General features: G+C 35.1%; 2 protein-coding genes across 2 annotated transcripts; both read right to left on the minus strand.

Moving 5' to 3' along the window:
- Positions 1–1,612: 1,612 nt before the first annotated feature.
- On the minus strand, positions 1,613–3,798 carry LOC18031595 (3-ketoacyl-CoA synthase 11). Its single transcript, XM_006420014.2, has 2 exons — positions 2,894–3,798; positions 1,613–2,499 (listed from the first exon to the last, which is right to left on the minus strand). The coding sequence occupies exons 1-2, from the start codon at positions 3,668–3,670 to the stop codon at positions 1,708–1,710; spliced, it is 1,569 nt and encodes a 522-aa protein (XP_006420077.1). The 5' UTR covers positions 3,671–3,798; the 3' UTR covers positions 1,613–1,707.
- A 4,130-nt stretch (positions 3,799–7,928) lies between these two features.
- Positions 7,929–13,657, minus strand: LOC18032210 (U-box domain-containing protein 44). Its single transcript, XM_006420015.2, has 4 exons — positions 13,445–13,657; positions 11,008–12,409; positions 10,252–10,570; positions 7,929–9,600 (listed from the first exon to the last, which is right to left on the minus strand). The coding sequence occupies exons 2-4, from the start codon at positions 12,232–12,234 to the stop codon at positions 8,108–8,110; spliced, it is 3,039 nt and encodes a 1,012-aa protein (XP_006420078.1). The 5' UTR covers positions 12,235–12,409; positions 13,445–13,657; the 3' UTR covers positions 7,929–8,107.
- Positions 13,658–15,700: the final 2,043 nt, after the last annotated feature.

Consider the following 15,700-nt stretch of genomic DNA (forward strand, 5'->3'; position numbering starts at 1 on the left):
AGCATGACTTTCACCTTTGGGTTGGGCTCGGGCTTTGTTCAAGCCCAGCCAAATATTTTTTTAATGTTTAAATAAATTAAATTTACCTCCCTTAATATATTAAAATTAAATATAAAATTACTTTAATTAATATCTCCACCATAAAATCATATAAATAACTAAATATAAAAAAAAACAATGTTTAATTTAAATAAAGACACACAATTCAAATAAAAATATAAATTTTTTTTTTAGTTATTAAGTAGTCAGGTAGGTAAAGACTCAAATCCTAACCCAAATTTGATCGGGTTTATATTTTTAAGCCGAGCCCGAATTTTGATCCTTAAATTTGGGTTAAATTCCAAAAAATTTGGGTTGGGTTCATTTTTTTTTTTTTTTTGTTCATCCTTACTATGGTGTTGAGTTGGCAAGAGAAAAAACGAAAGATTATTTTCACATATGAAGAGGTAGGTGGATGTACAAACCGTGTGGCAGAAAAAGTTGGTGAATGGTGAATGTAATAAAACAATAATTAATAAAATTAAAAAAAAAGTGGTGAACCCATGCAATTAACTGACACCGATCTTTTGTCTTTGTTCTCTTACTTCGGAGAATACTTATGTGAACTACAAAATTAGAAGACACGATTTCTGGTTGTTGTTAGAAAATAGGCATATCAAACTTGTTTTCTATTTTTCCATTTTCGAAAAACTGAAAAAGAAGGTCGAATGAAAAACATTACCAAACGCAACCTTGAATTTTGACTTCAGTAACAAAGACACATTCCATATTCAAACTCCACGTGTGCACACAATTGTCTAACCTTAAATCCGAATCCACTGGAGTTTGTTAAGACATTGCTTACGTTCATGCAAAGAATTACCTTTTTAATTATCACGTCTATTATGAGATGCATGCTTGCACCCAACCTTCAACTTGTTCTGCAATGCATTTCGTTTATTGGATGCCCGATGACTTGTTTTGACTGAGGACTGGAGACAACATATCTCGTTTCTTGTATCCCTTGGGACGTTTTCGTTTTGGAATTGGTCTAACATTAATTTGCAAGCTAGCTTGACATCATTTTCCATGCACTAAATTGAACATGTTGCCTGGTTGTTTGGTCTAGCTAGCTTTCATCAATTTGGTAGTCACATGATATCGCCGTCATGGTTGGTAATCGGTATTACATAATCGGCATATCTTGTTATTTTTATTTTTATGTCTTTTCAAGTAATGACTTTGATGCTAAATAGCCATTAAATAAGATATCGTATTACTAATAAAAAAAAATACTAAATGTTGAGAAATAAAGTAAATATGACTCATCAGCCCATCAAAGACAATAAAAATTATCATTTATCAAAGCCTAGCAAAGTAGCTAGACTCACATTCCAATATATATATATATATGTGTGTGTGTAAGCAAAATCAATCCCAATAATTATAGCTATAATCTCAGCATAAAAAGATGTTCAATTATCAAAAGCTATTTGACCTTCAAAAAATATTAATTGAAGTTGTTCTACACTTTCTTCACGTGAAATTAATTCTCTACTATGGAATACAAGCAGCTAAGATCAATAGAATAGATGGCAGGCATCGGATAAATGAAAATCAAGAAATAATTTTATTGAAACTAAATATATGGATCCAAATATTACATATATAATCGTATTGTGAAGTATGCAAATCAATCAGATATAATACTCCCTCCATTGAAGGAAATTAAAAAGCCTTCAAATCAACAGCTGCTACTCTAGGGACATGAACAGGAAACTCATGAATCTCATCAATCCAAGGATTCTTCTCCTTTGCAGGATTGATAGTCCTCAATGCTTGCCACACAGCACTGTTACACTTGAATCCTGACCCAAATGCTATCTGCCATGTTCTGTCACCTTTTCTCATTCTCCCCTTAGCCTCAGAGTAAGCCAATTCATACCACAAAGAGCTGCTAGAAGTGTTACCAAATCTGTAAAGAGTCATTCTTGAAGGCTCCATATGCCATTCACTGAGCTCAAGATTCTTCTCTAGCTCATCTAACACTGCTCTGCCTCCAGCATGGATGCAGAAATGCTCAAAAGCCAACTTAAAATCTGGGATATACGGCTTGATTTTCATTTTAAAGACTTTTTTAGCAACCAAAGTTGCAAAAAATAAGAGTTGTTCTGACATCGGGAGGACTATTGGTCCCAGTGTTGTGATGTTAGTCTTAAGGGCTTCTCCAGCGACAGCCATGAGGTCCTTTGAGAGTGAAACTCCAACTCTTTTGGTATCATCTTCTCTTTGGAAGACACAGTTGTAGCACTTGTCATCAGCTCCCTTGTGGGTCCTTACAGTGTGGATGAGTTGGTACTTTGATCGGCGGCGATCGGAGGATCGGTTAGATAAAAGGATAGCGGCACCACCCATGCGGAAGAGGCAATTTGATACAAGCATGGACCTGTCATTGCCAAAGTACCAGTTGAGTGTTATGTTCTCCATGCTCACTACCAAGGCATAGGAGTTGGGGTGCACCTGTTCCAACAACATCAAAAAGTCTTAGTCCTATAGCTTACAAAACAACTTGAAAAATTGTTAATCACGACTGGATCTATTGGCTCTAAAAGGTCAACTTGAGCAGTTGGTAGATTTTTGGCTGCTAGCTGTTGCATTAATATTTCTCAGTTCAATTCTTGGTGTCTAAGCTACAGCTCCTTTTATTGTTGGGCTTTAAACAGTAACAATCTCTTTTAATGCAGTTCACCTAATAATACCAGCTGATCACATGTGCATTAGGATCACCTAAATATACTCAAATAAAAGGTCCACATCCCACAATTTACGTGACCATATTAATGTAACTTTATAGTATATAATATATCGTCAAGATCTTAATAATAATGATCCACCGAAGTGGTAGAAATTTAACCTGTAAAAGCTGCTTAGCAAGGTCTATTGAAATAAGTCCAGCACTGCAACCCATGCCGCCAAGATTATAGCTGGTAATGTTGCCTCGAAGCTTGTAATGATTCACAATCATGGCCGACAAAGATGGTGTTGGACAGAACAAGCTGCAATTCACCACAAGAATCCCTATATCTTTAGCCTTTACACCAGTTTTGGACAAGAGCTCATCAATGGCACCAAACATGACCATCTCAGCTTCATTCCTAGCCTCAGCCATACAAGGGTTCGGGGGGACCCGCAGCACGGCCTCAGGGAAATAAGTGTGCTGCCCCAAACCAGACCGTTCAAGAATTTTCTTCTGAAATGCCAAGTTCTCTTCCGAAAAACAACCAATCTGCTCCGACCTCTCCATGAAAATTTCTCTAGTGCACTGCCGCTCGGGCTCCGGCTTGTAACATGCAAAATCAACCAAGTAAACTTTTCTCGGGCGGCTCATGAAATAAAGCGTGCCCAAAAACACCATGAGGCTTGAACACACAGTGACCGTCACGAGATTGTACCTGAGTTGGTTCCATAGCTGGACAATATCTTGAACTGAGAGAGTTGAAAGATGAGCTGAAGAAATTATTAGAATAGGTACGAGCAGTAAATACAAGGCATTGGAGATTAGATAATGGTAACCAAGCTTCACGTACTTGAGCCTAACCGATAAAAGAAAATTCGGAAGCTTATTATTGTTGTTTCCTCTTTCTTCAGCTTCCGGGTTTGGATTCGGTTTGTTCTTTTGATCAACAGCCATTTTTGTTGGCTTTCTCGCCAAAATATGATAATAGAAATTGGCACTAATGAAGGAAGAATTAATTGAAGTTGATGGAAGTTGCAAGAGAATGTGAGAAGCGTGAGCAAGTGATGGGTTGCAGAATGGAGAAATATGTGAGGATTTAAAGGGGCCATTCCGAATTGGGCTCCGTGGCCAATTGGAGGATACAACTACCCCAACGAACTTTTTTAATTGCTACACGGCCGTGGCATTGAATTTGCCTACTAGGAAAATTAGCGGGGTTTTTCGGTGTATTATTATCTTCATATTTGGCCTATGATTGCCTGTACAATTTCGAATTTACCATTTCTGTGGAGGGCATAGCCGAAACCTTTGAATCGGTGCACGTGTCACGTGATTAGAGATGGAATATGACGGCTAAACTACGAAGCTCACCAGTAGAACATTACAAGACTTTCTAAAACCCTCCGAAGTTATGTACTTTCTTCTAGGCAAGTGAAAAGGAAGGAAAGTCAATTCCATTGAAAACCAATAGCAAAATTGAGTAAAGAGAGTCTTGAGTACTCAATGATTTAGGCTAATTTTAAAACAGGATACTTGATTTTGTTAATTTGTATTTATTAAGCCTCGGTAATTGAAATGACAGAGATACATTTTTTAGGCTTCACTCGAGAGTGCTGCCAAGCACATGGCACAATACTTTCAAACGGCCCTACGGTGTAAATTAAAAGATCTTCAATTGTGACAATCATAATTCAATACCATGCTGAACATATAAAGAATAGAAGTTAAGGATCCATCTGAACACAAACAATCTGTCTGTTTAAGAAAACATATAGAATTGGGAACCCATATGTTATTAGAAATCAAATTGCATGTATACTAGAAAAAAAAATAACATCATGACCCTTGAGTACGGATGTATAAGCATACCGCTGATATTTCATAAATGAACACAAACTCCTTTTATTATTGTTTACGTTTATTTAAAATTATGTAAGTGATTCATTCTTACAACATTGGAGATTTACTTATATATTGGATTAAATTTTGGCGCAATTGTGTATAATTAAAAACCATTTACATGTTTTCTTGACAATTCAACTTTAAAGCATGAAATTAATGACAATTTTAGTGTATTTATTATCTAATTTCCTTTAAAAAAAAAAAGAGCACCTACTACAATTTCCACCATGAATGCTGGTGAGTAGTATCTTACATTGACTAATAAAAAAGAGTTACTTGATTTTATAAGTACGATAGGTCATTCAATCCAATATGATAATTTTTTTTGTTGAATGTTTAAAAATTGTAGACTAAGTGCTCCCCTCCGATCTCTCCCTTTCTTTACCTCAATGAGTGGTATCAGAGTCAGACTCTAATAGTCAGATATAATAATAGAATAATTCAGGTGTATTGAATGAAATGACCAGAGTTTGACGGTAATTTTATTCAAGAGAAAATTATTGTGTTGTGTCCTATATTAAATAATAAAAAAATTGTTTAAATTTATAAGTAAAATAAGTTATTTCATCAAATAACTAATCTTGGCTAATGCTAAGTTACATGCATGTACCTTACACCCCTTTCATATGAATAGTGAATGATGTGAGTCCACTCACTATTTATATGAGAGAGTTGTAAGGTACATGCATGTAATTTAGAGGGATCCACTAATCTTTTGTGTTGGACGTTAGCAAGCAACGTGACTCACGGCAATGGATGTGTTGGGAAGGGTGAAATTTTGACTCTTTAAGTCTTGTCTGTCTACTTGGGGCCATCGGCAATTGTATTATTAACTGCACGACGTTATGATTGGGGCCGAAATGCCTCTAAAGTGACCCATGATTCCATGAATTCCCATGAACGTACTATTGTAAGGTCTTAAAAGCAGTCGAGTCATTTAGGGACAGACTCGGTCACCTCCCACCCAAGTTTTCTATGGCTGTTACTGTTCCACTTGTCCCTTCTGCCCATCATGGTTTCTTCCAGCTTATTCATATTCCATAAACATTTACTTGAGAAAGATGATGCAAATTGACCAACGGCTTTGCGAATTAAATGAAGCTCTTAAATATGTTAGGTGAGCTAAACATGCGCGGCATCACTAGGGTTGGGTATGCTCGAATTACAAGTTTCATCATGCCTCAAATTAATAAGACACCTCACTAGAAGATATATGTGAATATAAAGTAAAATATTTATATCACCACATTTAAATTAAAATAAAAATAAAAACTTTAATTGCGTATAAAGGTTAAAGAAGTAACAATTAGCATCAGGTAGCTCAATTAATGACAGGTGTGGAAATATACTATTCCAACGTATACCTCATTTATCATATAGTTTTTGGAGTCAAAACGAAGCACGAAATTATTGAATCCAAGAATGAACATTGAAATTCAAAAAATAAAATGAGCATAGAGAAAACTCTTGGTCTCATCATACATCCCCTCATACTTGCGAATTTATACTGCTAAATTTGGTATGCCACTTGCCACCTGGGGCATTTCTGGGAATAAGAAGAGCGTGGGTGGCATATTTGGAGTTTTCAAATAGTAAAGGCTGTGTCAGAACATAGACATCTGGTAAGTGGTAAACAGGTGTATCCAATGAAATAAATGTTATCAAACACCTTGTATGTACAGTGGACAGCAGCAATATTTTGAGCCAGCTGCCTGCCTGTGACCTTACGAGAAGTCATAATTTCGCATTAAAAAAATTGCGTGTCAAAGTGTTTCTCAAGTCAGTGTTATTATTATTTTTTATTTGATGGGGTCATTCAACAAACTTAACCATTCAGCTCATAAATGCCTAAACTTCTAACCAAACCCCCACCAATTTCTCAGCATTGAATAAGGGAAGTGGGAATCATTAGATGAGCACATTTCATGGCTTCAAGTTGGTGTGTTTTTGTGAAGTATGGGCATGGGCTTTGAGATAATGGAGGTAGAAATAGTAGGCAAGAAATAAGCCTTACACGAAATCCTTCTCAATCTTTCTCCTTTGATTGCACTTGCTATATTTTATATATATGCCTAAAGACTTTTTCTCTCTTTTGCTTATAAAGAAGCTTTCAGTTTAACGAAGAAGCCTTGCAAGACAAACTCTTCTTTTTCTCCTTCAAATAAAGTTTAAATTATTATTTTTTTTGGTTCCCACCTTTTTTCGGATTTAACTTTGGATAGCCAGTGAATTAAAATTATTTAAAAATTATACGACCAAAGACGAAAAAGAGATTTATATCTTGTTCACACCTCTAAGTCAAAATTCGAAAAGAATTGAGCTTATATTCACGTAATATTTCCTTAAAAAATAAATCACTTGATGATGTGAACAAGAGAAAGAAAAATCAAAATCCTAGATATAGGTTAACCAACTATAATGAGTAAGGTTCAAGTAAACATAGTTCATTCCTTTACCACTTGCAAAAGAATTAAATAGCATAACTTTATATTTTCAGCATGAATGCGAGTGGATAAGATTAAGATAAGGATCAGGCTACGGTGTAACTGTGGTACCGTGCCACAGTTGTATCCAGCCGTTGGATGCACTTGAATTGGTGGGGTCTACTAGCATCCAACGGCTGAATGCAACTGTGGCACGGTACCGCAGTTGCACCACAAGTTTACGTATACATACAATGAATTGGTGTCCACCATTAATGTCTAATGAAGAAAAAGAAAGAAACTAAATCTCAATAACATCAAGAAAACAATTACAAGCCAATTGATCGCTAGGCATATATGTATCCTCCACTAGTCTTTGCTGAAAGATTGAAAAGAAATTGACAAGATATCAATATTCTTAAGAAAATAATCAATGATTAATTAATTACTCGTTTGTATGTAACAGGAATTAGAAATAAATAGGTGTCGTTATCAGTTAGATTGCTGTTAGTAAATTTTCTGTAGCTATCAAAATTCAAAATCGACATTTGGTGAACTGTCTTTACAAATTTGCAATGGGCAAGTGTGTGCTCTTTTCTCCTTCGACTAACATTAAATGGAACCTCAAGCCTCCAAGGTACCAATCTTGTTTGTTGCAGTAGACAACATTTATAAATTAAAATTAAAACTCTATTCGGAACAAAAGCATTTTCCCAATGAATGTTTATGGATTGTTGAATGACTGAGAAGAATAAGACAATAAGAAGCTGGAAAGAGCAAGGAGATGATTTTTTTGCATTTGACAAAAATGAACATGTTATTAGTATAACTTCAATTCCATACATGCGTTTTTCAGTACAGAATCTGTCTGTAGAAGCAGGTGCTATATCTTTAATCTGTCCAGTTGGTTTTCAAGTGTCCTATCATAGTAATGTTGCACATATATATATGTATATATATATATTGAAAAAATTATTAATTCCTGAGCGCTAAATTTAACATTCTGCTGGTCATAGTGCACTTCATAGAATGCTAGCGGTTTGCTTCAACCTGATAAAATATAATTTTACCCAAATAGTCCTGGAATAAGAGATGTTGATGATCTTGAGTAGCGTTCAATGAGCGACAAGACTTTAGCAGCCTTCCTTTCAAGAGAACCATCTTCATGAACATTCCTGCTCGTGAGAGGAACAAGAAGTAACCTAGCTGATGAGCCATAGGTATCAACCATTTCCTTGGACATAAAAACCTTCTCCAAGAATCCCAAAGCCTCTTCCTTCAGAGAGTCAGTTCCCCAAGTCAGAATCTCCAGTGTAGGTTTTATGGCTTCTTCCTGATGCAACACATTGACTCCTCTTTGTTGACAGCCTTCTTGAACCAGCGTGGAAAGTGTCTGAATTGCTTCATAAGCAGTTGCATGAACCCGTCCTTGCAAGAGTTTTACCAAATGAGGCAAAGCATTTGCTTTCAAGAAACAAAATGAAGTGCTCTCACTACAAATACCCCCATGTACTTGGCATAAATGAGCACGAGAGGGACGGAAACACCAGCAACCAGCTGATTCCGGCATATCAGTAAGCTTTGGGCTGCTTGTGGAAAGAGTACCAATGAGAGCTGCCGCTCTTGCTTTTGCTGTTATTGAACCGATCTGGAGAAGATTAACAAGCAAAGGATATACTCCCCGTTCAACCACATTCCGCTGTGCCTCAAGATTTGTGGGATCAGTGAACCTGAAGAGTGCACTTAGAGCATTTTCTTTTGCTTCCATGGTCCCTGATTTTAAAATGTTTATGATTGCATTAAGTCCATCTAATTCAATTAATTTCATCGTAAGTGACAATTCCGATTTGGGGAGATTGGCTAATAAACCGGCAGCAGCCATCTGGACATCATGCTTGTCATCATTCTCAAGAAAACCTACTAAAGCCTCCAATCTTTTTGGCTTAAGAAGGTACTCCACAACTCCTTCAGGTTCATGATGCGAGAAGAGGAATAGAAGATTTATGGCTATTTCACGAACTTCTGAGTCAGTGTCATCAAGAAGTGAAAGGATTAGAGACACACCATTGGCTTTGACGACGGCAATCTTAACCAACTCAGCTTCAGACTTGCAAATTCTAAAAAGAGCTCGCAAAGCAGGTTTCCGAACATTGTAAGAAGAGTTGAAATTCTGTTGCAAAGTTAACAAATTGGTGACAACTGGTTCTAACTCAAGTCGGTTCCCTTTTTCATCAACAAGAAACTTGATTCCATCAGAAGAAAGTTTTTCAAGGATTTCGGAGCATTTAACAATAATATTTGATGGAACATGGGAAGAGAACATCAGTTCCAAAACCTGAGGAATCCCACCAGCAGCAGAAATAAGCTCTCTGTTTTTACTGCAACCTGATAGTTTTACCAAAACAGACAAGGACAGCTCTTTTGACTGAAAGTTGCCAGAACCCACCAATCCAAGCAAGGGAGGTATTATTCCTTCCTTGCCAAGCAGTTCTAAATTTGAATCAACCAGTTCCATACTAAGTAGTGCCTTCATCATTAATATTCTTGAAGACTCTGCCCCTGAAGTTATCGAGAATAATCAATTAATATGACTACCATTTCAGTTGTGAAGGGTTATAGGAAACCATGCAAAGCTCTAATAACAGGATATGGCATTTCAATCTGTACAGATATCAGAGAAAGGAACACAAATCAAGACATTCAGTTTTCAAAGAATCAAGGACATTCTATGACATGCATGATAGAATGAATTAACTCTCAAGAAATTTTACATGTATTTTCATATGAATTTTGTCATATATAATATTTTGAGTACACCTACAAAAATGCATCACAATTCCTTCAAATGAACATACCAGATGTCTTTCGCATCAATAAACCTGCTCCATTATAGGGAATGGTTTGACTCTTGTATTTCATGGAAAACACAAAATATATTTTTCTAATGCCTGAATGTGTGTTTTCTATCAGTTCCTTGTATCTTTTTGTATGATTTACTATTATTTTGCTCTTTATGGCAAGAAACAAGTGATTTAAAAACACTGAGAATTTAAGAAATTGGGTAGAAGGTTACCCTTCTCTTCATCTTTCATACAACAGGTAGCTTTTTCATATCTAAGAATGGAAACACCGAAAAAAAATACTAACTAAATTTATAAATAACGAAAGGATGTTAACTCAAAAGGGCAACGAGGAAAGGGTTTTCGAAACCTTGAATGATGCGATCAATAAGTGGTTTGTACCAGCCTGACTTCGCAGCACGACAAAGGTTCTCCTCATCGACATCAAAAAGCTGTTGCAAGATTTTTTCTGCACACTCTGCTGACTCCCTGACTGGACCCTTTATAAGAGTAACAAGGAAAAGAATGCCACTACATTGCTGAGAGAGTTTCCTGCAAACAGCAACATTCCAACCAGATCTGTCCTGCATTAACTCATATAGCAATTTAACAGCAGCCAGTGAAATACTTGGGTCACGCCCTAAGCAGGGAACAATGTGATCCCAACCCCCATAGTCGATCACTTTTTCCTGTAAAATGAGTCAAATGTCATACTAAATGTGTTGGGAAACTATTTGCTTTGCATACATGCATACATAGTTATTTTGGTAATCAGCCAGTGCAAGTTCAGGATCAGATCAGATGTCATGTCCTGTCTAAGACAACAATATTTTATACTCTCATCGCTATTCAGATAAGAGTCAGTAAAGCAGCACAGATAGAGAATCATAAATTGATACCTACTACAAACATTTATGAAATGCAAGCATTTTTCTTTATGACAACTTCTTTGGAAAGACATTAGCTTATTACGGGACCAAATACTGACTTCCAAAATATGCTGCATCCCAAAATTTATTGCATTTGAAAAAGAACTGACTTATAAGATTTTTGCAATTTGGAATGAATACAACCAATGCCAGCCACAACCCCCCTTAAATATAAGTGTGATGCTAAAGCAGTGTACCTTATTTCTAGCATGTCCTTTAACAAGTTGTTTTAAGGTAATTAGTATCTTCATCTTCACATCTTTGTTGTGTGAGCTCCCAAGAATGGAGATTATAATGTCTGTAAGCCCTCCTATGGAAATCCAGTCCTTGTTTATGGAACTTTCCCTCATAAGATCCTGCATTTGGTCAAGGGCCTCCAACTCAGATGAATCAATGCCAGATAACAACTTTGCCCTGCAACATCTTATGTTAAGACAATAATTCAGTTCTTTCCATTCTTCTATTGATTGTCTCAAGGGTGAATTAGACCTCAACGAGGTGTCTTCGAGAACAACACCCGTTTCTGGGTCAGTTTTTTCTCCGCGATCAAGCCAAGCTTCAATGGCAGCTCTCTCACAGGTAGTGCCGGTATATAGGCTGACAGGATCCATCATTACAGTACCAGTTATACGGCATTTGAAAGCATTAAGTGGTTGGATATAGTTTTCTCTTGAGTCATATCTCTCTATAATTTGAAGCCTTTGAAAATACTGCTTCTTTACTTCCTCATAGTCTCTTGCGGCATCAGCCCGAGAGAGCAGCTCAATAACCTGGTCCAAGAACAAGACTTCAGCCCTTTCTTTCCGGTTAGCTGCTTCTTCTTTCTCCCTTCTGAAGCTGGCAAGCTCCTTACTTATCTCCGACGGCTCAACAGGTACCCCAACTGCCCTTGCTATCTCTTCTAGCATATCATTTGCAAAACCCTGGTCAAGTTTCTGATCTCTGAGACCCTGATTTAACTTGTCAACGATCTGAGACTGTGAAGCCTTAAATTCTACCCTCTGCATCTCATTCTGTAGTCTATTCATCTGGTCAGAGATCTCTGAGAGGACTTCTGTATTTGCAAGGGATAAAGAAGCCAAAGACCTTCCAATATTTCTCGTGACCTCCTGTATCTCATTGACAATGTACCGGCATTTGACCAGTAAGTAGAAGCGGGATTTATTCTTGTACTTCTCCACCAAGTTATTTGCCTTCTCAACATCAGCTTCAAGGCTTTCAAGGGCTAGCCTCACAGCTTGAGAATCATTCAACTTTTGAAGCTGCAATTCTTTTAGCACTGATTCAATGTCGAAAAGATGCTTTGAGAGAACCTTAAAACTTTCCTTCTCATATACAACATTTTTTGCAGCCTGAGCTGTTTTAATGACCTGATTTGTCAGAACAGCCAAGATAGTCCCTATAGGTATGAGCTCCAAGGCCATAGTAATAGTTATATGCAAATATCTTTGATTCTAAACAAAGCAAGATAGGGCTTGGAAATCAATTAATTGAACCCAACAGCTCAAAATTTTCCCGTGAAGAAATTTCCTCTACTCCACTTTTTTGTCTGAGTTTGGCAGTTTTCAGCCGCGAGAACCTTATTAAAGAAACCTCAGACTGAAAAAAAAAAACAAAATAAATAATTAAGGATCATAAGAAAAAGCAGGACAAATTTGGTCGTAAACAAAGAATTTTAAGGAAAAAATAAGTTCATCAGAAAATGAGGAAGGCTAATCCCTGTCCATCCCTTGCTATCCAGATGCAAGCAAAAGACTAAAAAGAAGGGGTTGAAGGAACCTTCTTGAATACCTCTTCTAATAGAATTAAAAGTTCATTTGTAGAAAATAAGGATGAAAATATATTAGAAAATAAAAAGTACTCGTGCTGGATGAAATGATTCTTCTGCTGATAACTGAACAAATAGATAGGCCTTTCTTCCATCTTAGATGAACAAGAACATCTCAATTGGAATAAAGTATATGGATAATATACATCTTGGTATGGTCTAATTCCTTGCTCTGAAACAGAAACCAAAAAGCATTACTGAATGATCAAGACTGTAGAATGGAATAGATAATTAAAGCTCTTTTTGGCCGTTTTCTGTTTTTGTCCTCACATCAGTTCACCCTAAAGATCATATATGAATGTCGAGCACCATAATTTGAATCAACAAAGAAAGAACTATTTGGACACCCCTACTAGGCTCCCATGAACATTCTCTCTAAGTTTTATGGGAAAATTGAAAAAAAAAAAAAGATTATTCAAATGAAGAACAAATCAATCCCCGTGAGATTTTGCAGTAGAAAGTTAGAATGGAATAGCAAGTGAAATTGAAAGATATCTACAGATAACTCAGTATTAAAATCAAATGACAAGAAACCACCAACAAAAACAATTAAATAGAATATGAAAAATATCGTCAAATTTCCATTTACTTGCGGATTAAAGTTCTAAATATTACTGCATGTACCCAAAGTTCCAAGATCCGCAAAAGGAAAAACCAGCGCCAATTAAAGTAAAGCCTTAGCCATAATGCTGAGTCTGACAATTCAATCATCTCAATCTTAAGAACAATCCCAAATCCCGACAAAGCTAAAGTAACTAAACACATTAAGCCGAAGCAAGATTGAAAAATTCTGAAACTTTATTTACCTCTTTAAAGAACTTTAAATCTCCCAGAAAAAGAGTCAACAGCTGCAATGACTTCCCAGTCTTCTGCTTCTTCGTCTTCTTAGTTCATGGATTTAGAAGCTTTTAAGTATATGAGAAATGTACAATGAAACGACGTAGTTGCAGTGAAACCCCAGGAGAGTAAAGCAAAAGCAATCCTCGTTGTCCGTACAAGAAGTCTCAGTGCGCTGTTGAAAGTCACGAGTTCAGACATAACAGAACACAAGGGAAACATCTGAATAAGTTTCTTTCTCATTAGTCTTTCACACACGTCGTGGAAATTTTGCATTTGAATCATTGAATGGTTCTGCGAAACTTCAAACGTCAAACGAAGTCAATTCCAATTGATGTTTACACAGCTTTTCTTTTCTTTTTTATTCTTTTTCTCCCAGATATTATAAAACTTTTGATTGACCGTTAAATTTTTATAAAAAAGTGCTGTAGTTTCAAGGAAGCAGAAAGGGAAATTACTAACGAACTGTTAAATGTTTGCCGCGTTTATGTTCTTTACTATTATTAGGATTTTTCAATTAGGAGTTTTACGTGATAGCCTACGATTTTTGACTCCATTGAACATTGATAATCAATAGGTCGTTATTTACTTGTTAAAACCAAAGGGGTAACTGAATGACGTAAAGTGGAGTCCATATATTTTTTGAGTTAAGAAATGAGAGCTGAATTCTTAATTAAGAATTTAATTCCTAACCCTTATAAGAAGTCAACCCATTTTTTTACCCCACTCAAATTTAATAATTCTATTGTTGTCTCAATTAAATTATCTTTATTATTAATAGTAATATTTTGAATAATAATAATCACATTATTATAATAAATAATAATAATAATTAATTAAAGATATTTTAATAATTTAAAATAGTCGATTTTAATTCTCAGATAAAGTAAATATATATCAACGAAAAGGGAGATTGCCACTTTCCCCCCCTAATATATACCATTTTTTCCCTTGCTGTTTTTATAATGGCCAAAAACTCCTCTGATAACATAAGTTTATAATATTACCCTTATTTTCAATTAATCTTTTATTTATATTTATTATAAATTAAATAAATCACATGAATAGAAACTAAATAAAAAATTAAGTATTAAAAATAAGAAATATATATTTTGATATGAGCAAAAAAATTAATAATAAATTTTTTTTCTTGTACTTATTTATTTTGTGAAAATTTTCTTATAATAAAAATATAAGAAAATTATTATAAAATGATAAAAAAATTATTATAAGAAAACTTGAATGACAAATAAAAATTTATTATAAGATAAATAATAAAATAGTTTGCCTATACTTTTTACATTTAATTTTAAAATATTACAAAATATTTATTATAAGAAAATGTTCACAAAATAAATAATTACAAGAAAAAAATTTATTATTAATTTTTTTACTCACATCAAAACATATATTTCTTGTTTTTGATACTTAATTTTTTTTATTCAGTTCATTTTTTTTTATTTCAGTTTCTATTCATGTGATTTATTTAATTTATAATAAATGTAAATAAAAGAGTAGTTGAAAATAAGGGTAATATTGTAAACTTATGCTGTCATGGGGATTTTTGGCCATTATAAAAATAATAGGGAGGTAAATGATATATGTTGATTACTATAGGGGGGAAAGTGGCAATCCCCCCAACGAAAATACAATCCATTTTAATTTTGATTTTTACAGTTAAGTAAACAACTTAACATTTCTCGTTCTGTTACTTACTATGATTTATCATTTCTTATTCTGAATACCAATTGGTAAATGCACCATAAGTATCTAATAACAACGTGGTTGGGGGCACCAATTATGTGAACATAAACAATACAATTAGACAAATCAGAATTTCAAGAAAGAAAAACAATTAGCCAAATAAGTATTAATGATAATGATAGTGAAAGGATTTGCATGGGCATTGCGTGGAGTCATTCAATATCAAATATTTTGTCAATAAGTAAGGATGTCAAAATCCTTATCTATTGTTAATTTGGCTTAAAGTACTTGCTTCAAATTGGTCCAATTGGATAGTGGAAGGATTTGCATGGGCATCGCATGGCGTCATTAAATATCAAATATTTTGTCAGGTAAGGCCATGTTTGGTTGGGGGTAGAGGAGTGGCGTGAGGAATAGAATTTAATTTCTTTTTTAGTTTTCACTATTTCGTTGGACCAATTTACTGGAATTGAATTCCATTAAGTTGAAGAATTTGTACTCCTTATCAATAGGTAAGGATT

Source organism: Citrus clementina, unplaced genomic scaffold (genome assembly GCF_000493195.1).
Source record: "Citrus clementina cultivar Clemenules unplaced genomic scaffold, Citrus_clementina_v1.0 scaffold_9, whole genome shotgun sequence".
Taxonomy (NCBI): Eukaryota; Viridiplantae; Streptophyta; class Magnoliopsida; order Sapindales; family Rutaceae; genus Citrus; species Citrus x clementina.